The 25,987-nt window shown below is 38.0% G+C and overlaps 1 protein-coding gene across 1 annotated transcript in view; it reads left to right on the top strand.

The window, feature by feature from the left end:
• LOC5569488 (protein tiptop) overlaps positions 1–25,680 on the top strand; it is a 34,403-nt gene extending 8,723 nt beyond the window's left edge. Inside the window, exon 2 of the mRNA XM_021846928.1 lies at positions 19,298–25,680. Within this exon, the coding sequence (XP_021702620.1) occupies positions 19,298–22,685 (3,388 nt within the window). The 3' untranslated portion in view covers positions 22,686–25,680. The remainder of the gene's footprint in view (positions 1–19,297) is intronic.
• Positions 25,681–25,987: the final 307 nt, after the last annotated feature.

The following is a 25,987-nucleotide window of genomic DNA, read 5'->3' as shown; positions in this document are numbered from 1 at the left end:
TTGGACCTAATTTGCGTCGAAGGAGAACATACGAGATATGGGAGGAGGACACAAAGTTCGACTATGAGGGGTCTTTGACGTTTTTTTTTCTTTCTCGTCTTTCTGTTGGACAAGAGGTGGGCCATAATTCAAATTCGACATAATTGCCAGTGACGGGTGATTGAGTTATGGCTTCCTTTCTCAGCGTGGTATGGATTCTGGCAGTTGGTTGTGAGTTGGTAATGGGTGAAAGAAATTACAAATTAAACTTTTTTGGGAAAGCATTTCATCTGGTCTGGGTGGGAGAAAGGCACGAAATTAGGGTGCTTTGTAGAACTAATGCGGCTTGTACTATCTTACATAGAGAAGCTTGTTGCATTCGAGTATTATTTTTTTATATAATTCGAAAATGTGACATCTGTTTATTTTTTGTGATGCATATGAAACATACATCGGTAATAATCTTGATGTTAACATTTTTTGCAAACAACATTTACTTGTTTTTGGTTACTATATGCAACAAATGTTTTCAGGTGTCATGTATTCCTAACAAATGGAAGAATGCTAAAGTGGGAATAGTTGGAAGAATTGGACAATATTCTCCACTATCAATAAATTTTTGAAGTAGTTATTTTAAGCAGCAATATCAAACTTTTTTGCTAATGAACAATTTAGATTCCAAAATGGACAATCCATTCCAACAAATCCGAATGAAAAGCTTTGTTCAGAAAAGCAATGAACATAAAAAGCATGCAACAGTGTTTTGCATAAAAGGTTGATTGTAAAATTTAAAAATCTAAATTTTCCAACATACATTGTTAGAATAATCGAAAGTTATCTGTCAAATGTCAAAGTGTACCTTCAAGTTAATTATCATAACTCCAAGTCTGAAAGACTTCCTGTGAGAGCAAGTGTTTCTCAAGGCAGTAGTTTGGGACCAATATTATACAATACTTTCACATCTGACATACCTGAATTACCTCATAGATTTCAATTTTTTTTTGTTGGCGAAGAAACGCCAAAGGACGAAGCCTGCGTTTCATCTATAGTAAATTGCAAAAAAGTTTGGATATTTTTTCTTCATACTTGAAAACATGAAAGATTTCTCTTTATGATTCCAAAACTCAGCTTATAATATTCCCACATGAATCAAAAGCTCTTTAGTTGAAACCTTCATGTAGACATATTATCACGATGAAATGAGTTCCAGTAAATGGGTCAGATGAAGTTTAGTATCAAGGGCTCATTCTAGCAGATCTTATCGTAGAACTCTTTTTAGAGACTTGATCACTCTATTAATTCAAGTTTGTATTGTAAATACATTTAGGTTTGTCTTTTTTTCTGCTGGCAGTGAATCCTAGTGCAAAATTATAGAGGATCTAGAAAAACCTTTCACAAACACTCATACAATTTCTTCTCAGATATCTTGAGAAAAAGTTCAGGAATTCTTCGAATGTTCTCTCCACAAATTTATTTATTAATGTCTCCAAAGGCTTCTCTTCAGATCACTGCAGAAATCCACCAATTTTCACAGAAATTGGTCTCGAAATGCAGTTTTCCAAGACGGAATTTTTCCAGAGCTTTTTAACGCTACTGCCTTCAGCAAGGAGTTCGATTTTTTCCAGATTTTTTTTTACTTCGATTACTTCCAGATTTTTTTCCACTAACTGTTTCAGCAATTTCTTCAATGATTCTTTCCAAGATTTTGACAGGAGTTCTACCAAGCAAATTCGCGTAACTACATTTCAGAACTTATACAGAAATTTTTGTAGGGAATTTTTGTCCAAGAAATACTACAGGAATTCCTTCAAAATAGGGTAACGAGAGTTCATATCGCTAACAGTTGGCGCCAGCAGCAAAAAGTAAAGACAACAAACTTGCGAACATTCAGCTTTTCTCATTGGCCGCCGAGCGGCTACACTGATGATGGAAAATAATTAAAAACGTAAAGTACTTGCAATTACGGAACTGGATCGAAAAATTAATGGTTAGAAATCAAGCGTAATATGAATATATATTTTTTTGTGTTTAGTTCATCTTCCGTGGGATTTTCTTAACTCTAGGATTTCATGCTCAATAGCACTGAAAAAGAGCCATCTATTTCTTTTCAATTTGGAATATTGCTCTTTTTCCTACGCCAATTCGCACAGTTTTTTTTCAGTCATTTTCAGGTGCATTCCTTCAAAAATTCATTCACTGCTTCTCCCTGGAATTAAGATTTTATTTTACTCATCTTGATTTGATAGATTGAGCTAACTCATATGCTTACAATAATTATGCGTCAGAATTGGATGTTCATTGAATAATCTGTTGTTGAGAGAGTGGAGAGAAAAATTGGCTCTAACCAAATCTTGTTGAACTTTTATTAAGGACCTATGTGATAATGAGAGATTATCTCTTCTCTCGCATTCTTTCGTTTATAACAGTGCAATACTGGAGCTTTTGGGAAGTTTTCTTCCACTATGGATTGAAACACAATGTCCTTGGCTAGCGTTTCATACAAAAACGCAACAGAAGAGGCTAATGTGGCTCAGTTTTTGATTAAAGAGAGAGTAAACAAAGAGAGCCTCTCAATGTTAGATTGTTCCTTTTGAAAAGTTACGCGATAAATGCGCATCTTTCATTTAAAAGCTTGTTATAAAGCTTTGCATACAACTCATCATTGCCCTTGGGATGCACTGAGGTTTGCTGTTCCATCAACGCAAGAGCAAAATTTCACTGCCCTCTTTGCCCTTTAAGAAAAAAAATGTGAAGATGCAACGAAGAGCTGTCAAGAAATGCTCTTCCCCGAACTGATATATGAGAAAATGTTCTCTCCCGAACTGAGGAAGGGGACAAAAAAACTCTTTCTCTTTGAAGCCCTCAGGTTGTCAAAACGAACTATTTGAAACCGTGGGAAAGAAAATAAGCAAACAAAAACGTGTAAACTCTTCATCCCGTAGAGCACGTATGCTCAGTTTGGGTGTAGGTAAAACCGCTTGTCTATTTTGCTGCAGTTCTTCTAAATAATTCTTGGGCAATTTTTCAAGTAAATTGTCCAAATGTTCTTTAAAAACTTATACATGGTTTCATATTAGCGAATTTAAAACTGTTTTATTTTCAACTGTTTTTCGTCTAGTCATTTCTTCAAAATATTCTCTGGGATTCCGTCCTGTATTTTTAGAGGGATTCGTTCAAAAAAACTAGCAAGATATTATCTAGAAAATTCGCTTCAATAAGCTTCCATAAAGTATATTAGTAATTGATAACTTTTTTGGGTAATGTATTTAAGAATTTCTCAGAGAAATCCTGAATAAGGCTTAAGATGAATCTCTGGATTATTTCAAGAAGATAACCTTAGAAAAATTACTGTTTGAAATCTTATAGAAATACTGAATTTATGAAATCCTAAGAAATACTTGAGAAATCGAAAGATGAATTGCTGGATGGATTTTGACTTCCAGACTGCGAAAGCCATCCGGAAGTAGTATTTTCGGAATAATATCTGAAAGCATTCATTCATAGTTTTTTTTTAATTGCTTAAACGCAACGTATCCAAGATAAAAGAGTTTTATCATAAGCATGAAACGAGCTCACCAGTTGGCAATCCATCCTCAACTGAACACGAATATCTTTTTGCACTCGCACAACGCGAACCGAACACGATTGATCTTGATTCCGTCGTTCACTCCACAGGAGAATGCAACGGAATCAAAAGACCACATACTACTCATAATATCTAATAATTAAATATAGGAGCAAAAGAAAACAATATCCATCGTGTATCTTCTATCAATTTAAATAAAAATTGAAGAGTGTTTGTATGTCACGAGTTGGCATAAAAACGGGCTATCGATTTTCAAAATTCTTATATAATTTTGCTGCTGTAGTGTTCCGACGTGTTTATATGTGTAAATAGCACAGGATATTCACCGGAAGGTTATAGAAATGGGAGCGAACGAAACTGTCATTTTGTATGGAACCACCAAAGACGTATCTAACAAAAGTCGTTGCAATTTTAAATTGCCACGATAAGTGCTCTATATATTTAGGTTAAACTTATGAAGTAGAGATCCCCAACTTTTTGGATGTGCGACCCACAACTTGGCCATTCGGTCTATTTTTCGTGGCCCACCTCTGAAAATGGTAAAAAATTGACATCATTGTGAGTTATGGCCGAAGTTTCTTATTTGCTCAAAGTCGTGGAACCCATTTCGATGTTTTTTTTTTCAAATAAGGCATAGATTGGTAACACGTGCTCCGTAGAATTAGTTTGATGGTTTTAAAATTATTCAAATTGTTGTCATTTTGTAAAAGCTTTGACAAACTTTTTGGGTCGTCTTTAGAGACAGTCTGGAATTCCATTTCAACCATCAAGATATGAAATTATCACATAAGCTCGAATTGAAAGAGGAGAATCTTCAAAATTTCCTGATGTACAAATTGTACATATATTAAACCTAAATAATTCTATAGTTGAAGAATCGACACAATCATGATAGAAAATAGATCAATTCAGTAAGAGATTGATATTTCTGTTCATTATTGATGTAATTCTGTTTGTTTTCAAATAAATGAAAATCAATGCAGTATAAAGACCGAAAAAACAAGATTTCACGAAAAACTTAATACGTAATACATATTTGAGCATATTTGCAGCAGTTTCTAGAAAACTTAATTTTACCTCAAAGCATTGCACTATCATTTGAGTAATGTATTTAAAAATAAAAACTATAAAACAACCCAGAAGCATATCCACCACTTCTAATTATGGCCCAAACTTCCGATAACGACCGGTGATCTAAGACCCAAAGCCGCACACTGACACATGCTGCATATTCTGCACCTCGCACCAATCTATTCACCACCCGTTCATTGTTGCACCAAGGCTCGAATTAATCTGTTATCAAACCTATTGAATTCAATTATGGAACCGTTTAGCAACAACCACCGATCTCGAACCGCACCGAACGCATACAAAGGTTGTGCTGACCGGGTTTGATCGGAATCGATCCTCACGAATGTGTGGTGGCGATCGACCAGTTCGGACCAGCGCGGACGGTGATCATGGCTGATGATGACGACGAAGACGAAGGCAACGCGTTTCGCTGTGTGTAGCAGCAATTAAGCAGCCTCGGCAGCAGCAGGCAGAGGCGATCGCGCATGATCCGTCGGCATTCGTTACTCCAGTCGATAAATCAATCGTGCTTATCTCTTCCAACATGTTTTATGTTTTAAGGCCAATTGATGCCTCTTTGGTTCGGTCGTCTGTGCCTCTCTGTCTTTGTGTGTCTTCTCTAGTCCCCATTGCATTGATTGGCTTAGAGAGGCACATGGTCTGGTTGTTCGAATCGCTGGTATGGTGTGAGTGGGCCTGGGACGCCGAAGACATCTCCAAAACATCAAAAGTCAGTCCAAAGGCAACCTTTGACGCTCAGTGTGGGACCATCTTTGTCTTTTCCGGGCCACGGCTTCAGCACTTCGGGATCTGGAAATTAATCTCTTTTTAACTGACAAAATTTAATTTATTGGTTTTTCTCCTTTCTCCGGCGCAGGCATTTTACCCCGGGGTTTTGAAAGAGCTGTTTCCACTGAGGGCATTCCGTCGTTCGGGCATTTCCAAAATATATATCTTTTCTATCGTTCTGGAACCGAAAATTGAATTCCAGAGTAGGTAGAGTAGAATCACTCGCCTAAAAGCCGAAAAAAAAAAACTCCAGAACAGGAAATCATCAGCAGATGACAGCGGCAGCAGCAGCGGGTTCATGCATGGCTCAGACAAAAAAAGCTGAGCTGAGAATCTTCAAATTTCTCATAAATTGTAATTTATGTCTTTTCCATTTCTGGACTCGTGGTCCCATTTTCGATTCGCTCTCTGGGATGATGGCAGTGGTGGTGGCTTCGGTCCCACACTTGACGATTGATGAGGTCGGTCGGGAGCACAGTGGGATAGAGTAGTGTGACTAAGTGGTCAAAATTGAGAATATATCGCATCATCAACGTTGAATAGTATTGGAGTCTCCAGACAACTTCGAATTTTAACAATACGGAAAAACATAAGGTTTATGTTTTATTATTCCTTGTCCTGAATCATTGAAATTCAGCATTTCTCTTAATGTGACGCACTACATTTTTTACTATGAAGTTTGTAGCCGAACCATGCTCGTCACCAATTCTGACGAAGTAACTAAATTTCATCTGTTGTTCTTGTTTAGATGACATAATCTCAAATGGAACTTGTTTACAATGAAGTTAAGTTCAAATCATATTGAATTTCACCAAATTTACATTTTCTTAAACAGAATATCAAAAATGCAATTTTTGAATATCAGTCTTAAGTTATGTTAATTTTTGAAATATGGCAAAAAATCATTTTAGTCAAACGATTTAGATTCTGAACTCGTGATTGAAAAAATCACTCAATTATATATTTGGAAATTGAATTTTTGTCTGAAGAACTGTGATAATTTTATTGAAATCTATCCTTATATAACTCAAATTCAAGCTTCTAAAGTTGACAATTTTCTATGGAAACTCAGAAAAGTTTCAAATACATTGTCGTGGAAAGAGGGATGTAATATAAACTAGTAATAGTTATTTAATCCGCTTGTACCCAAATATTAATCTCTTACTTACACTTTATGCTATTTCAATTTCAGCTCAATTTTACATTATATGCGAATTTGTGAACTATTGCTTTATCTAATTTTATTTTCAAACATCCCTTTCCTAGTCCTCATCCTCATTTATATTTTGCAGGCTTTTTTGCTTATAGGTTTATATTATAAATTTAATGTTTATAGGTTCTTTCGATTTTTGCTTTTCAAATTAGTGACACCTATTGGTGCACTCGTGTTATTTTTAAAAGTAATTTATTATTCTGGTCTTTTTTCTGAAATATTTCGTGTAATCACAACAATACAGTTCTGGAGTGAATTGAATACCGCAAGGCTTTTCTTCTACGGCGGGTTGAAAAATATAAAATATGTTATTGTTAATATTACTCAGGCATTTGTCGGACATTTAATTGGTTTTTGTTTTCGAATGCTCTTTCTTCGCATTATTTTTACCGGAAAGATAACTTTCTTGAAAACTGTTCTCTCGGCTCATTGGTGTCTGGTAGAACAATATTATCACATAAAATAGGCATCGCATAAAATTCAAACTTGACAAAAATATTGGTTTATGCGGCGGTTTTCATATCGTACCTTAGTAGGTGCTTCGCGACAGTTTGGAACATTTGAACCAATGCATTAAAATTTCTCAAATTTTGCTTTAAAATACGGTTTTAATCATACCAAACATATCCCAGAATATTTTAAGTATTACTGATTTATTCTGTGCATAGGGAAGGTATACCGGTATTCTCCAGGTTCCAGTTATTCGCCGCCCCTTGATTATATACCGTTTTAGGACATATATGGACATATTTAATTGTTTGGTGTTCGCTAAATTGCTTTAAGATGAAACGGAAACATTCTTGGAATCCGCAAAATTTTCTCAGAAAATAATAGAAAAAAAAAATCATTTTTTTTTTTTTTTAATTGTTGCTCCTTTGCACCAATTTTTCGCCATGGTGTTCCTGACCCAGACAACCAGAAATCGCATGAAAGTTAACGTTATAACTCGTTTATTCATACTAATTATATCAAACTCGCAAAACACCGTGGATAAACTCGTCAAATTGATGAGTTTCCTAGCATAAAACATTTTTTTTTCTGAGTTCATTTGCACATTTTGTTTCGTCCCGTACACTCGTACAAAGTAAGTCGAATAAATTCGTAGCAGCTGTCAAATCAGCATTTGTTATCATAAGTTAAGTCGCATAAAACCACAGGTTAGTTCGATGGAATATTTATACACTCGCATTGTATGTTATTATTCATCACATAACATATGCACGCATATCGCCTCCACTTTTGAACGTGGAAAGCCTTTTCGCGAAATCTTATAAGTGAAATTTTGCACATACAAAGCCTCCAGGTGATTTCGTTATGCGTACATTTTGGTTGTCTGGGAATTCCTGATCCTGAGAAATCAACGTAGGTAGCGGATTCAGGAACTGAAATTAAAATCGTGACGAATACAGGTGCAAGTGGTCCAGTATTCGCCTTCCCCATTTTTAATACAAAAACAAAGTTTCTGATTAGTTTTTATATTTTCCCTACTGAGCATGGATTGAAAGCTTTCGTTTAATGTATTGACAGTAACCGAAGGTCGTTTGATTTATGTATAAACAATATTTTTCCTTAGGTTGGCCAAAACTGGTACACTTCCCCTATATGCTCTGCAAAATTTAGAGGTGATATTATTTCATCTTCACCTTATATTGTTTAAGATGGTGGATGAAATAACAACGTTTTACGAGTCTTATACACAGCGATGTCAAAATTTCGATGATTATTGACCATATTTTTACGATAGCATTCAACATTTCGGTTAAGATTTTGTTATTGGAACATGCAACTACGATGTTATCAAAATTTTGATATCGTGATAAAAAATAAAAATATTTCACGTGTTTTATCAAAATTATGAATATTTCTATGAGCGCTGAACTTGTGGTATATCCATTTAAAACATTATTATGGGCTTTTTAAGAAATATTTCATTAAAGAAAGCCACTCAGAAATTCTAAATAAAGTTTCATTTAGAAGTTCAAATAAAGTTTCATTAAGATGCCTTATTGTTTAACTTCAAGCCTTAAGTAAAACAGCTTCCTCAATCAAATAATACAACTGTTTCAAGATTAGAATTATAAGATTAAAAAAAACATTAATAAGATGAAGATGAATCGAAGCTAAATCTCAAACTTTCTCAAGCAAAAATCTAGAGTATCAAACAGGCAATGGACATGCCTTATATCAACTGCAGCGATTTGCAGTAGACAGGATGTCCCGGGCCCGATCTATCTGACAAGCCAATCGAGCCCTCTGTCACCATAGAAGATGGTGTCTCCATCATGTCGATAGCCTGGTATCAAACATTAATTTTAGTTGGATACTTGTTTGATAAGTCATCAACAGCAAATTTCCAAGCGATCGAGTTTTCAGCTTAAACGAATGTATGGTTCTCCAGATTTGTGCTCTTGAATATTTTAGGTTTGGGTTTGAATCATTTTTACTTTAATAGAAGATTGGGTTAATTATTTCACGATTTTCGTATGAACTAAAGGGTCGATTTAAGCTCGAAGTCTTAATTGCAAACAGAGTGACGATAAAGAACAGGTGCACAACAATTTAATTTCAAAAACTGCGACCTGAGCCAAAAAGGCTGAAAAACCCTGGTTTATAGCTTTTTTTTAACGTGGTTTTCAAAAAAAAAAAAAATGAATCATCAAGAGATCCTGACCATTTATTATTTCAAATTTTTGTTCCGTGTCTTCTTTATAGAAAGATTCAACATTTCGAAAATTTTTATGGCTTCCAAAGTAACCCTCTATGCTGTTCCGGTATTTGTTTTTTAATGTTCTGATAAAAGCTGCAATCTCGCACTAGCACTGAAAAGTGTAATTGTGATTTAGGTTCACATATTTCCAATACACCTATGCCAAGCCAAGTTGTCAACAACTTACTTGTGTGGTACATATTAAATCCGTTGTAAAACCTAAAAACTAAAACGCAGGCATGATAGAGCGCTCTCCGTCGCCAATCAGACGACAATCTTTTTTAACAGGAGACGATTGATCTTATACCTCTTGAAAAAGGCCAAAAAACATCGGCCGGAATGTCGGGAATATTAAAAACATCGTTTTTCAACTTTCAAACTGAGAACGCCATCCGCAAGTAGAATTCAAGATCCAATCGGAATTGCCATTACTAACTTTCAATCTAGTAAAAGCTTTGAAACAAAACAAATGGATTATTCATGGGCTCAAAAAATTCACCGGAAGCTACAGGAAGAATACGGATAGTAATCGAAACATCGAGTTGCCAGAAAACAGAAGTATTTCAGTAAAGCTGTACTATTTATCTAAAACTTCGATGATAAAACAATCGTTTACGAGGTGAACTGTGGGAACCATTTTTGAATACTAGGAACTTTGCTTTGAATTCGTTAAACAAATATTTTTTTTTAATAATACTAAGATTTGTAATATTTCTCTTATCAAGCAGCACTGATGGTTTCTTCTTTTCCCCCATTCAAATCTGAGTAATTGTTCGTAGCAATTAATTACTGTAATTCTAAAATGCTTTTTTCACAAATATTTTCCTCTGTGGTTGACATATTGAAGCCTGTTTACTGAAGTACTTTAATGAAGACATCAATTTTTTTTTCGAAATTGGAAATTAAAATATCGAACACTGAGCATTTGGAGTCTTCCTCAGCCTATGTGGCAAATTTCGTGGCTACAAAGCATTGTCATGCTGAAGATATCTTTGTTCGATTCAAGATCGATTCTGGATCTTTTTTATGATAAGAATTTCCTTGATATCTCTGTTCATTGAATCATCGTGATTACTACACGATATACACATACGAAGATGACAACTTTGGCAAAGAAAGCTCTCAGTTGATAACTGTGGATGTTTTCTTATTACACTGAGCTGAGAAGCAGGCTCTGTCCCAGTAATGACGTAATGCCAAGAAGAAGAAGAGCCTTGGAACGCAATGCTCCTAGAGATGGGCAAAACGGCTCATTTAAGTGAACGGATCCGACCCGAATCACTCATTTTAGTGAACCGGATCTTTTGAACGGTTCAGTGGCTCAGCGGCTTGCAAAGGAAGTACGAACTGAACCGAGCGAACGGAAAAAAGGAGCGGTTCATTCCCTGTTGCGCGCCATGCATCGTACGTTTCGTATCTTTCGCTCTCTCATTATGCGTACGTTCATCTCCCGAAACTCACGGTATACTGGGCCGATATCCTCTACCCGAACCAAAAGAGAGAAGCAAAATGAACTTTGCCATTCAAGTGGGCACTCTTTCTCTATGTCTCATCTAGCTATGCACGTGGGTGGGGCTAATTTATTTGGCTTTATATGCTGAGAGTGTGAAGCTGCAGCAAACTGTGTTTGCATGTGCACCGTGGCGTGCAAAGCAAGGCACGTGTCAAGCCTCATAATAAAGTCTAGAAACGAATGAAGGAGAATATGTCAAAAGAATTGGATCGTTCTTTAAACGGGTCAATTTTTTTCATGCTGATCAAATGAACCGACTCTTGCCAAAAAAGAGCCACGGAACACTCGTTCATTTGAATGATCCGGATCTTTTGAATGGCTCCGATTTTTTTCATCTATCTCTAGTGCTCGCTACTGAAGTCCTTAGTCACTTTGGCTTTCTTCCACAGTGAATCATTGGCTCTATTTAGCTAAGATCAAATTTCCCATGGCCTGTACGATAATACTATAATAATGTATCAGCAGTTACCATGGAAACAAAACCGTTACAAGCTCACTTGGATGCTAGTTTTAAAAAGCATAACTCAAATGCATTAAATAAACCTCAAAACCTTTTTTTCTCATAGTACTGCATAAAATACCTTTACAGCTTTCTGGACTAACTTCAAATCGAGATAGATCGTTCCTGTGAGAGTAGGCTGAGTTTCATCAATTGCAGGCATAAATAAAGAAATTCCGATAGCGACTCTTAAGAGAATATCTGGTGAAATTCCTGACGGAAAGCTGTCAATATATTTTAACAAATCTCTACAAAGAATTCTAGGGCTGAAACTTCCATAAAAATGTTCTTGTGGAGCAGTTTTGGAAGAATTGATGTGAAATATTTCATTAACCACCTAGTGCTTTATGATTATCATATTATTGTCAATTTTGTATGTTGTAATTTAAAGGATCTCTGAAGATATTGCAACAGGGACTCTGGAATCATTTCTTGACTGATAGAAATATTAAATCTCAATAAGAAAGAAAAACAAACTAGAAAGCATTCTTGAAGAAAAAAAAAACAACAAAAATCCTTAGAAGAATCTGTAATTGACTTGACAAGAAAATTATTTAAATAATCATGGAACAATTCTTACATTATTCTATCTTTTGTACTTTTGATTACCTACGTCAGGGTTTTTTAAGAAAGCTATTAGTATATATTTGGCCACAATTCGCGTTGCACTACTATCTTATGTACTTTTATCTAATTTGGCCTATGCCGAAGTGAATCAGGAAAGTGTCCAAGTAGTTTTTTAACTTACATCGCACAATTGCAGCAAATCCATAAAAATATATGTCGACCAAATAAACGTCCCAACTGAAAAAAAAAAACAGTACTCGTAACCTTCGCCACGGGATAATGATGCCCACCACGACTCACGACGACACGCATAAATCCGAGATCGAGGGCAGCGAAATAATGCAATGTATAGCCCGAGCGCGATCTCCGAGCGAGCATAATCTATAAAATGTTTAAATGACTGAATGAAAATTGATTTATAGTTGTGTGTATAGTTAGATGTTATTGGATAATTCTGTCATTGTCAATTCGACTTGATTTACAGTTATTGTTTTATTACGAGTTTATTATTATTATCATAGCGAAATAACGCGCTGCCGACCGCTCGCGTAGAGCCTCCTCTGCGAGACGGACGGATGAGCCGTTCGGATGCTGATTCGGTCGCTTGCGCTCTCACTCTGTCTCTCTTGGTTTGCCTCCTTCGCGGGGTTTCGGCTCGTGATGATATGGTATGATATGTGCCAAATGGTTGTTCATCATGTGCGTTCGAGCGCAACATCCACCACCATCATGATTAAAATTGAAAACGGTTTGAGAGGGGAGGGTGCAATGGGTGGGAAGTTGACAGCCATAAAGCATAGATCATCATTGCCACATACGCACAGTGGATAAGTCTGGGGATCATCAGGCGGCCTACGTCGCACTGCACAGTGGCCGCACTCTATAGAAATGTTGACCAAAAGTTCAAATTATTTAAATTATTTGAAAATTCATCGACAGAGCATGATTGTTGGAGACAATTTTAAGGAAATGATTAATGAGACCGGTTGTGATAGATTAGATTGGAATTAAGTAGTACAAAGCACAAAACAGCGGTTTTGAAGGGTAAATTCCAGCTGAGATCTCCAAGTTACAAATTTAAACATACATCAATAGATCCAAACTTTGGGAAAGCAATGAAAAATATTAGCGAAATAATTTTCAAACTTCATGTTTTTAACTTTTAGCCAACTTCGAACCACTGTACGCGCTAGTCTGATCCATTTCATAATGATGACAATGGCAATGATAGTGATGTACGTTGTCAGAGCTGATTTTCGGTTGTGTAAACTCTGGATCTAGAAAACATAAATTGCGTTATGTTTGTCCAGAAAATCGTAGATGGTCGCCATTTTTTCGGAGCTACCCTCTCTCGGCGGCGTGTGTGTTTCCATTCAGTCGAGTCGAAATGACGCTCGTTCAATGGGCCACTACTGTCTATGGCTGTAATCCGACTGCGAGTGCGATACGAGAATTATTATCGAATAAATCATATTTATGATGGTTCAGAAATAAATTTTAAAATTTATCTACACTTTTCATATATAATGATGTGCGTAAACTGCGGGGTCCCTCGAATGATTCGAAATTATGCTTTCAATCCCACATTCTCCCATTCCTCGCCCATATCACCAGAAATCGTTCTGCCTACATCATCGAAAATGCGAGCGAGAGGAGACGGACGGCACCCTTCCTTTTCTTCTATCCGAGCACAGACGATCGACACACGGAGTGATCACGGGGACAGGTTCACAACCGCCATCACCACACTTGTGTAGAGTAGAACCAGATGACATATGAGTGGTCTGTCATTAATCATAGATTTATTTCTTTCAAACCTCTTCGTCTCACCGAGCCGAAGAACGAGAACCACCACTCTGAGACATGTAAATCAAAAAAGGACCGAGCAGTCTTCTGAACTGGCCACGCCTCTCCGTCGTCCATCGGCGACGAACGAACGACATTTACGGCGATCGGTGCGCTTGACTCGGCTTGGGCTTGGGCATCGATTCGATCGTAATCAGTTGTCGTCTTTTCCATACCGTCGTTCCCGCTTTTATCTTTTTATCTGTGGCACAGTGGGACCTTCAAGGTGAAAATTGAAGCAAATCAGTTTTTTCTAATCAACATAAGAAAGTTTCATACGGTTTTAGGAAAATAATTAAGAAAAATCACAACCTGTCTTTTGCATCTATTTCGAAATTAAATCACAGTTTTAACATTTTTTCACCAAGCACGTCGCTTAAATTTTGTATACAATCAGCTTGTGTTGAAAAATAGGTAATTTCTATTCTTTCCCACAAAAATGGTATGACCAAATGATAGTTGTGGTTAAATCACTTTGTCTCTTCATACAACGGAGCAGTGAAAGTAGGGGTTAGGTTGCGAAATCTGAAAATCTTACTTACGTCGTTTTGTAAATCCGGAAATTAAACGTTCTATAAGTACAACCTCGAATTGGTTTAGAGCGGAACGTGTAGAATTTCATTTGTGAAACACACAGGTTCGATAAAGTAAGTTTGTTTACGTTTCTGACTTAAATAGATTTTCGACTTGAAGTCGAGAAAGATGCTTTTTGATCACAACAATATGTGATTGGTACAAATGCAAAGGGGTGCAAATGACATTTGATTGGTTTTGAATTTTATGCTGCTAGGTTTTCTTCCACTTCTTCTGGTTCTTGCATGAAAGTTAAAGTCCAATGCATGCTTGGTGGATTAGATCACTAAAAAGTGATCGTAAACATCAATGAGATCAGTGATTTATACAACTTCGGTGATCAGCAGGTGAATTCCGGCGCACATTTTCTTCGAAGAGAAGAAATTTTCTTCCATAATCCACCAGCAAGAAAATTTTCTTTTCTTCGAAGAAAATACGCGCCGGAATTCGCCTACAGTAGCTCAAAATTGTGACGTGCTGGAAAATTTCTGAGAACAGCATCAGATTCAGCTACCCCAAATCTACTTTGATTTGATCCTTGAGACAAGTGAAAATGTCATTTTTGTTACGCTGTGAAATAGAAACAGTACGTTCTTGAAAGATTCAACGGTTTTATCATTCTAAGATTATTTTATGTGAAATAGAATTAATCTCGCATAACTTATGATCCCGCCCTAAAAGCCATTGGTAACCAAGTGTGTAGCTCCTTGTTTCTAAGCAAATTAATAGACCTGGATGAAAGCTATTACCTTTGGGAGATAGATGAGAATCATCTCTTCATCGTAGCATGGTTGAACAACGCGAAAATCCATTCGGTTGCTCGGTAGCTACAAGCTACACACTCGGTTACCAAAGGCTTTTAGGGCGAGATCACAAGTTATGCGAGAAATAAGCTTTTGAATGACCTATTCAGATGTTTTATTCCTCAACCTTTTACTTATAAGTCATTGACACAGACGGTCTATTATACAACATAAACTTTCAAAGAAAAACAAACGCGAAATGGGACTCAAAAGACAGACGGTTCTTTTTGTCGAGTCTATATGAAATACATGTATAATACGATCTTGTTTCATAATTGGAAGCAAACACTTGCAAGTGACATTTCGACCTTTTGTCTGTAATACTGTATGTGTATTTTCATAATTTCCTCTAGGAATTTCGTCAGAGATTTTTATAGGTATTTTGCTAATACTCCGGATTAAGTGATTATTTCTCCACATATTTTCCTAGAGAATTTCTCCAAGAATTTAGTTTAGGATACCTCAAGAATTCAAACTGGATTTTCCCAAGGCTAATTACAAAAATGGAATTACTTCAAAGATTATTTGAGAATTTTTTCAAGAAAGCCATAACTTCTCCAAGATTTTATCCAGCAATTCATCCATCGAATTCCCTGGGACGTACGCCAAAATTCCCGGTCGTTTTCAAATCAATTTGCAATCAATAACTTCTCCAGAAATTTCTAGAGATTTTCTTGAAAATATCTTTCATGATATATAGAATATTTCAACTAGGGATTAATCTAAAGATATTTTCTACAATTGCTCAGAAATGTCTCCAGGAAACTACTAAGGAAATTTCCCTCAAAGATAAAACCGTGTGGTAATTGAAAAAAGTCTTGGAGTTATCTCTGATAAACTTGTGTAAGTCCAAAAATCACCTTAAATGAACAAAGGTCTCTGAAGTAACTCCGGGACTCATGAGGAAATTTTAAAAGTTTTTCCTAGACAACTGGCTGAGATAAGCGAAAAAAAAAATCAATCGAATCACGAGATAGTATTTTCTCACGAAATTTGAAGAAAAATATTGAACAGAATTTCTATAGAATCTTTTGCAGGAATGATCGTAGGAATTATTGAAAAAAAAAATCTGTAGTATAAACTGATGTACAAACTTAAATAAACTTTCAAAGAAACTGTTTATAAAATGTGTGATAAAACTGTAGGAGTATGGATAAAATGCTGTGATATTAATAAAAAAAAAAAATAAAAAGATTTGTTCGAAGGACCCCTCAAAGAATTTTGGATTTCAGATGATATTAAAACGAAGCCACACTTAGAATTTTCAAATGCACAGGTATGGACAGTCTGACAACCGTTCACGTTGAAAACCATTCAAATTGTTTGTTTGCTGGTTATGACCAATGGGATAAAATTTCAACGCGGAGCGCTTTTTGGTTCTCAAGTCTTGTGCTCTTGAAAATTCGAGGTGTAGCTTCGTTCTGTAATCACTTTTAATCACTCAAGACTAAATCTTTATGAATTTTCTCGGATGAAATTCTGTTGAAATCTTTGAAAAACCTCCTAGAGAAAATTCTGTTGAAGGGTTAGTGAAAAATATCTGGAGGAAATCCTACGACAGTTTTGGAAAAAAAAATCAAAGTAATACCTGAGGAAATTACTAGAGGCAGTTGCTTTGGAGCAATTTCTTCATAGCAGCCTTTGAAACATCGCTGAAAGAATTTCTGGGAGGTTTGGTAGAAAAATCTCTAGGATGAATTCTGGAGAAAACCCTGTATGAGACCCTGAAAGTGTTCTAAAAAAAATCACTAGCATAATTCCTTAGACATTTTTGGTGGAATTTAAGACGAAATTCTAGAAGAGCTGGTTGAACTCGTTATAGTATCTGAAGCTTTTTTTGGAGCATACACAATTTTGCATCAGAATTCAATTCAAGCAGAATCAAAAAAAGGAGTTTTAGAGATAATTTTGATTAAAATAGATACTTCAGTGACCTTAAATTGGGAATAAATACTTTTAAGAGAATTGCATTAAAATAGAGACCAAATCTTTAAAAAGAAACCTACTACCAGTTCTGTCTTTAGGATCAACTTTTGTCATATATGACAAAATACATATACATATATGTTAATTCTTGTTAAAATAATTTAACGAAAAAAGCCCCAACAGCTTTCTTTTACAACATCTATTTCTAGATAACAATTGGATAAACAGTAAAAAATGTATGGAATTGTGCAGTTTTTCTTTTCATGGCATCTAAGTGACCCGGCTAGCCTCAAAAGTTTCCAGAAGAATCTGAAGATTTTTGAAAAATTTTTCATCAGTTTCGGCCATCAAATATTTCGCTGGAGCTTCTACAAATATACTGCAAAAAATGTCTAAGAAGTTTTCATAAATTTCGAGTAATATATTTATTAATGATGCTACAAAACATTAGTAGGAATTTGATTATTTGTTTTCAGGATTTGAGTTAAACATTAAGTATTAAGCATATTGTGACTGATTATTATCGGAATTTCTTAATTATGTTTCGGAATTTCTTAATGCTAAGTAGCCCGTAATTCGTTTTGGCAACAATGATAACTTTTCAGCTTGCATTTCAAAGTGATAAAACTCAGTCTTGATAGTTTATATTGACTAGAAAAAGTATCACTGTACGCGCTTACATGCATAAAGTATGATGATACTATTTCAACTATGTCAGTGCAAAACTAACTGATTTTCTTTGATGCGAAATCGTGAGATGAATTAGCAACAATCATCAACGACGCATACAAATTTCAATGACGGCCTACTTCGCCTTAAGAATTCCTTCTAGGAATGCTCACGACATTCAAAGAAGTTTAACGTTCAACGCTCCGTCATCGTAATCATCGTCATCATCGAAACTTCAAAAGCAGTTTTTCTCTACAAAACTAACACTTATTCGATGAAAATGTGTTCACTGTGTTTTAGTTGGAGAATAGAATTCAGTGAACACATTTTCCTGTTTTTTTTTGATTTTGAAAGAAAAAACTGCTTTTTAAAAATCCGAAATCAATGACGGATCCTGCCCCCTTAAATATATGTTAAGTCAAAGTAGGCAGGCATTGAAATTTGTACGTGTCATTGATGATTGTTGATACCGTAATGCACCAATACCCGGACGCTTAAGCAAGTGCTAAGTCTTCAAACTCGATTTTGAATAAGTATTCTTTGGGTCAAGTTGAAGTCCAATTGTCTTACAAACAAATAAACATTATGTCTTGCAAATAATGGTAAATTTTACGTTGAAAATTACAATTATAACGTTTAATTCACAAATACAATGAGGTTAGTCGAATTTAAATCCGGAAAGCCACTTCGTAGCGTGAAAAAATGTGGAAAATTTATGAACGGATGGTTTTAAACGATAAATACCTCAGTGAAACGGATTTCAAGCATTAACTTACACTACTGAATACAAAATATACGTATTTTGGTTTTGATTGCCTCAGTTTAAGCTGAAGAAATGCGATTCACTGCTGTGTGGTTGAGCTGCATCTTTGATAATTTAAAATAATCAGTTTAAAGCAAACAAAAGGGTATCTGTTAATCAATAACACTTCTTGCAATAATGTTGTAGCGGTATTTCATTAATATTCTTCAAATCCAAGCCCTAACAAGTAAAACATATCGATTTGAAATGATGTCCAGATTTAAAGTCACTTGCCTGTAATCTCGGACACTTTGTTCACAACATTAAATGTTATTTAACACTATATTTTAAGTCCTTGTGTAATCGTTGGGTTTCACCTATGTTGGAACAATATTAAAAAATATAACTTCAGCACTATTTCGATGACCAAACATTGTGATGCGTTCGTCACAGTTTTATTAATTGGACTAGCACTGGCAAAGGAATTACGTCTAACTGAGTTAGTGCTTTTAGAAATGTATTTTAACTATCTAGAAAACAATGTTTAGTAGTTGATGTTGAATTCGAAGAATGTAATGGGTAAAACGGACTAAACGTTGCATGACCAGAACTATAACCATAGGCTGAATGAATAATAAAAGGTTCAATCTGGCAGATCTTACTTCGTAACGCACTACCTGCATTACAGATCTCTATGGGCATTAGTTCAGGTTTGGTCTATGAAATTTCCTTCCTCGTTTTGTTGTAATATGTAAATCACTCATTTTTCGATCGATTCTAATCCTCCTCTCTTTCTCTCCAACCCCTCTTTCCAGTGAAATGGCCAGCCCTAGATGCCAATCGAGGGAGTCATCCGGCGGTGGACGTTGTCCCTCGGACGAGTCGATTCGCTCCGAGGGCGACCGGGACGGGCAGAACTCGGGTGCCAACGTGAGCCCGGTTTCGATTACGCTCCCACCCACCCTCGCGCCAGCAGCCGCCGCCGCCCTCCTGCCTCAGCATTCGGCCGCCATGGCTGCCTACCTCAACGTGGCGGCCGTAGCGGCCCAGCAGAACCGACTGCTGCTAGGATCCCCGCTGGCCGGACTAGCAGCAGCCCGCAATGGCTCACCGCCGATTCTACCTCCGCTGGCGTCCCCGACCGACGAGAGCGACGATGCCGTGTTGGACTTTAGCAAAAAGCGATCCGACAGCGGTACGGCCGACGAGGACGCCAACAGCGACTGCGACGAGGGAGACGCTGTGAACCTGAGCGGGAAATCCGGTGAAAACAGCCCGCTGGACCTGTCGGTTAGCACACGGAAACGGTCCGGTGATGACTCCGAATCGCCTCCACCAAGGAAAGCTCCACGCTCCCTAGAATACAAACCACCGATAGTGAGTCCTTGGAGCTCTCCAGTTGGGCCACAGCTACCGTACTTTGCAGCGGCTGTAGCTGCTGCCAGTATGTCTCCCAAGAATAATCACTCAGACTGGAACGGCAAACATAAAGGTGTCGCCAATGAAGCCGCAAAAGCCTTAGAAAAAATGACAGAAATGAGTCGCTTGGGAGGAGACGAAATTTACCGGCCATCGAATAATAACTCCGGTGGTGGCGGAGCTTCCGCTGGAGGTGGTCGCCATAGTGCTTGGCAGTCCCATTGGCTCAACAAAGGCGCTGATTCCGCAAAGGACGTCCTGAAGTGCGTTTGGTGCAAGCAGAGTTTTCCTTCGTTAGCCGCCTTGACTACGCACATGAAGGAAACCAAACACTGCGGAGTAAACGTTCCTCCCGGCACTGGAATGCCTCAGCAACCGATCCAGCAACAACCACCGAATTCGTCCGCTCCCAATTCCAGCAGTAGTGCTTCCAACAAACCAACACCCAGTGAACTTAATCTCTTAATTAAGGAAACGATGCCTCTTCCGCGGAAATTGGTCCGAGGTCAAGATGTGTGGCTTGGAAAAGGGGCTGAGCAAACCCGACAAATCTTGAAGTGTATGTGGTGTGGTCAAAGCTTCCGCACTTTGGCTGAAATGACTACACACATGCAGCAGACGCAACATTACACCAACATAATCTCGCAAGAACAAATCATATCTTGGAAATCAACGGATGACAAGCCCGGAGGTCCACCTGGTCCCAGCGGCGGTGGAAACACTCCAGTACCTCCGGGAGCTCCCAATGCTCCACCGGCGCAAGCAAACAGCCACGTCAGCGCAGTCCTAACCTGTAAGGTTTGCGATCAAGCATTCTCGTCGCTTAAAGAACTCAGCAATCACATGGTCAAGAATGCTCACTACAAAGAGCACATCATGCGTTCCATCACGGAAACTGGAGGCCGACGCAGGCAAACACGAGAGAAGCGGAAGAAGTCCCTACCTGTACGCAAACTGCTGGAAATGGAACGCGCCCAGCACGACTTCAAAAACGGTGAAAATCCAACGTTAAATCCCGCTGCCAATAAACCTATACGAGACATGGGAGCCGGTAAGATCACCTGTGAAAAGTGCAATGAGAAGATCGAAACCACCATGTTTGTGGATCATATCAGACAATGCATTGGTGGAACGGCCATCCTCCAAGCTCAGCAGCAGCGAGAAAAGCTCAAGAATGCCCTCCTCTCGAATACGATTATCCCTCCGGACTCGATCAGCCCAGTGACACCCACCAGTCGGGATGGTAGAAAATCAGTAGGAGATGATTTATCCTCACCACTTTCGCTGCAAAAGTCACCTATGCCAGCGGATTTGTCTTCCCCGGCGTCAACCAAGAAAGACGGAGAGAAGAGCTCTTCTCCATCAGTACTGAACGCAATAGAACAGCTAATTGAAAAAAGTTTCGACACCCGTTCGAGGCATCCCAACACGAACTTCGGTAACAATAGTCAAAGTACTACTCCTCTGGGATCGAGCATACTAAAAAGGTTGGGGATCGATGAAAGCGTTGACTACACTAAACCCTTAGTAGATCCACAGACGATGAACCTGCTCAGAACGTATCACCAGCAGCAGTATGTGGCGCAGTTTGGACGGAGGGAACGAAGCGGTAGCGAATCTAGCTCCATTTCGGAACGGGGCTCTAGCCGAGTCGATTCATTAACACCGGATAAGAAATTTGACACAACCGGTCACTCGACGCCCAGAGGAACGCCCGAAAAGCAGTTCATGGATGATCATAACAACAGCGACGGGCAAGGATCGATCAACATCAAGCGGGAAATGCAAAGTGACGACGAAGACGAAGTGGATAAACATGAACCACCGAAAATCAAAATCAAAAAAGAACTCGAAGAAGATGACGAGGAGGGACCGATGCGACCACCTAGCAAATCCCATGAAGACGTCTCGGATATGGAGAAAGAAATGAAACGAAGAAGTAGTGTTGCGTCTAGTCCTGCACCAAGTCCACGTCTATCGACGGCAAGTGTACCGTTGAGTCCGTCAGCTAGTCCAATCAGTGATCATCATTCCATTGCATCCAGATCGACCCCGGGTGGAGCGGATGGTGGTGGCGGTGCTGGTAAGAAGGCATCAAGCGTAAGCGTGAGCAGTAGTTTGGGTGCATTGTCATCAATGTTTGATAGCCTGACAGGTGCGAACAGTTCCGGTAATGTGGAGTCAGGTGGCTCGGGAAAAAAGTCCAGTGCTCACCCTTTGGCGGCTTTGCAGAAACTTTGTGATAAAACTGAAACGACTCCGAATTCGAGGGGAGGAGCAAGCAGTGCACTACTATCGGCTACAACAAATGCTCCAGGAAGCAGGACAGCTCCCGGAGCGATTCTGGCGTTTAGCTGGGCTTGCAACGACGCTGTAGTGTCCGATGAATCGGTGATCAAGTGTGCCTATTGCGATACGACGTTCACCTCAAAGGGAGCCTACAGGCATCATCTATCGAAGGCACACTTTGTGAACGATGACGTGATTCCTGATCCGAAAGGTTCAACGATGAAGCCAGGTTCTCCGCTCTCACCCAAATCAACCAGCAGTGGGGTGACAGGTGGTGGAGGTGGTCGTGACAGTGTAAATCGTTCCGATGGTGGAGGTACTCCAATTCCACCGAGCAGCGGTTGTGGCAACAGTGGGGGTGGCAGCAACAGTGGAAACGGACAGGCAAAGAGTCCACCTCCAGCGCAGTCACCGGCGGCATTTGACGAAAGTCCACACTCCAAGTTTCTCAAGTACACCGAACTGGCCAAGCAATTGTCATCCAAATACGTCTGACATTCCTAAGTTTGCATACGCGCTCTTGGCAAAATCCGGTAGGTTTGTTTCGTTTTCCTGTTGTGCTGTATTTTTTATGTAAATATAATCCGCTGAATTGTCGGAACGATGATGGACGGCCAGCGAGATAGAGCGAGAGCATGGTTTGTGTACGAAGAAGGTAAAGAAGCAACAAAGCGCAAAGAAATTGTTCGTGTGCAAGCGAGAGGGGTAGAGCAGAAGAAAACGAGGCAGTAAATAACGTATTTATGTGTGTATCCATTTCTGCTATGGGTGCGTTCAATAACCACTTGAAGGAATGTAAACGACGAAGGAACGGATCGAAAGAAGACGGAAAGAGCGTGTGGGATGGTGTGTAGGGTCACCGGTCCGTGTGGCGGTGATCAACAACAGAAGCGGTAAAGCCGACGGGAGCAGGTTTTTTCTTCTCTTTTATGTGCGATTCGAGGCGGCCTCTTTAGAAGTGTTGGTGAATCTCTTTTTTCCGCTTCTTTTAAATCACTCGCTTTAATGATTTTTATATACACATCACCAGCTCTTGCCAGTTGATGCGGTGATGGCTGTAGTGTGTGAGAAGAAACTCCAACACATGCAAGTGAAGCGAACGAGGGCACATCAACTGCTACTGCACACAGAGCTCTCAGAGGAGGGAACACAAAGTAGAGCGAAGCACAACTCGTTACAGTGTGAGTTTGGCTCGAGAGTGCACTTTTGATTTTTTTTTTCTGTTTGTGCTGTGCGAGAAGGAGGACGGAGAAGAAATCAATCAAGAAAATAAAGCCAACGTCAGCGAAATAGCTGCGCTGTGTGCCTGAGCTTGTGGTCCGTTGATGAGAGGAAGATGGAAAGGGTAAAATACAGACAGAAAGCCATCAGAAGGCCGTTTGCTGGTTGCAGAAAAAACAAAATGGAGTTTGCATGGGGCTTTTGAAAGATGGAACAAACCTCGCGGGCTTCGATTGCTTCTCGTTCAGCATCGTTAGCAGCACAGTGACAAGTATGTAACTGAACCGTCTCGTTTGCACTCGAACAACGCACGCACATGTTGATGGGATCTTTTTCGCTCTATTCGATGTACATCATCACACATAAAAGGCACGGAAGATTTCATAAACTCCATTTCATCATGTGATTACACATATCTTATAAACAGCAAATTGGAAGAGCAAAAATTCAGAATTTTTCGCTGAGGAATTAAAACACACCTTCGTGGCAAATAATGTAAAACATTTGGCAAGAATCTTTTAAAAGAAACTACAACGCGAAAAAAACAAACCATAAACCATATGTAAGGAATGCCATTTTATTGGGTTAATTTTCATTTAGGAAAGGTCGTGAGTTTAAATGTAAAAAGTAATCCAGCTATACGAGTCATGAAAATCATACGAACAGACAACATCTTTAGAATCCCCTTTTAAGTAGTAAAAACAAACGAAAACATTTAAAAAAATCACGCTATACGATGAACGGAAACACAAAACTAATGAGACCCAACTAGAGGGATACATTGCGAGTAATTCTGCATGAAGCAAAATATGTTAAAATTATTCAATTTCAATCGAAAATTTGGTATACGTAATTTACACTGGAATGCAAACATAAGTATTATATTATCAATTCTTACCCTAATGGAAAAGAAATAAACGATATGCTGTTGTTATCAGCCACAGTAACAAAATTATACGAAATTGAAACTTTTGGTATACGGTGAGAAAAGAAGAAATCCAACAGAGAAACGATATTCAGTTACGACCCTTTGAACGAAAGTATTATAATATACTCATTGCGTGCCAAAATTCTGTAAACTATTGACGAAGAGGACGCCAGAGCATCTTCTATTCGAGCAGTAAAACAAGCTTCTTAAATATCAAAAGATCTAAAAGCTTAATTTTCCACAACAGATAACAGACAAAAAAGCTTTGTTCAACAACGCCGCTGATTGCTACACTAAGAGCAACCAACCAATTTTCATTGCTCCCAGATTTGCATTTATTACGTGTTAAAAATTTTGTTTTCTTTAATATTTTGTTTTCATTAGTTCTAAGGCGCCAACTTTGTGATTTCTGTAAATAGTTGATCGCTTCTACATCTTGTACAGCGCATAAGCCAACTGCGAACTGTCTTAGATTTTAATGATTCTGTTGAAAGAAAATGTTATTGTGGAACTCACCAATTAAACATTTCGTTAAATGCAATGTAAATATTTAGAAGACGTACACGAATAGAGAAGTTTTTTACTGTTCTAATTAGAAAAAAAACTAATGAGAAATAACGTAAGAACTATTGAATGGACTCATACAAACAGCTTACAAATTCATAAAAAATATTATAGACATCAAATGAACTAAAACAGCGTAGGATAAAAAGAAAATAAAAGTAAAACAATAAAGCAACACAAGCTCGTATTTATTAAAAATAATTAACTCCTAATTGATGGAAGGTGTTACAGATCTGTAAACCTTACAAAGTATTATAAAATACACATGAAATCTGAAACAATGCGTTCATGCCAACAATACGAGTGAAGAGAAACAACGCCGTATACGGATACAAAAGAAAATATCCAACCACAACAGTATACTCGTGCAACACACTGAAATCAAATCGATGATACGAAACTCTAGAAGATAGTGCATAAAAAAACAGTCATCTTGGATAAGTCGAACGGAACTACAAGTACTAAAAAGGTATACGTAATTATAAAGGGAAATGAAAGAAAACGAATCAATTCGGAACTTTGAAATGTCAAATTGAAAAATTGTAAATTTTGGACGATAAATTAAAATATTAGTATTCGCAATAAGCTCTAGCGTACTCCTATCAAACTATTAAAGAAAGCTGGATGTAGAGATCGATTTACATCACATTAAATCAAATAAATAATAGCGAGAGTAAAATGATACCAGTGTATTTTTAGTGATATCACATTGTACACAGAGAAACACTGCGCCAATGAAACTGTTAATAAAACAAATAAATTATTGATCAAAAATTGGTACGCAGAAACATCAAGACGAACATCCGAACGCAATGGTAAACCGATTTCACCTGACTGTTAATTTCCTCTTTGTATCTAAGCATCATTCGTTAAGTAAGCCAGAATTGGTAGCTGAACCACAGTTTGTTATTGATTGGTAAACAAGAAATTAGTTTTTCTCTCGAAATGCGACTCACAGCTGCAGATTGATTTTTCCAGTGATACAGAAAATGATTTTTTTGTCGTTCGCAACGATGAAATGCCAGAAAAAAAAATCAGCGCAAGTTTATGATTAAGAAGAAAAATACACCCACTTAAAGGTAAA

Source organism: Aedes aegypti, chromosome 2 (genome assembly GCF_002204515.2).
Source record: "Aedes aegypti strain LVP_AGWG chromosome 2, AaegL5.0 Primary Assembly, whole genome shotgun sequence".
Taxonomy (NCBI): Eukaryota; Metazoa; Arthropoda; class Insecta; order Diptera; family Culicidae; genus Aedes; species Aedes aegypti.
The sequence above is the reverse complement of the archived record's forward strand: the minus strand, read 5'-3'. Positions and strand labels throughout refer to the sequence as shown.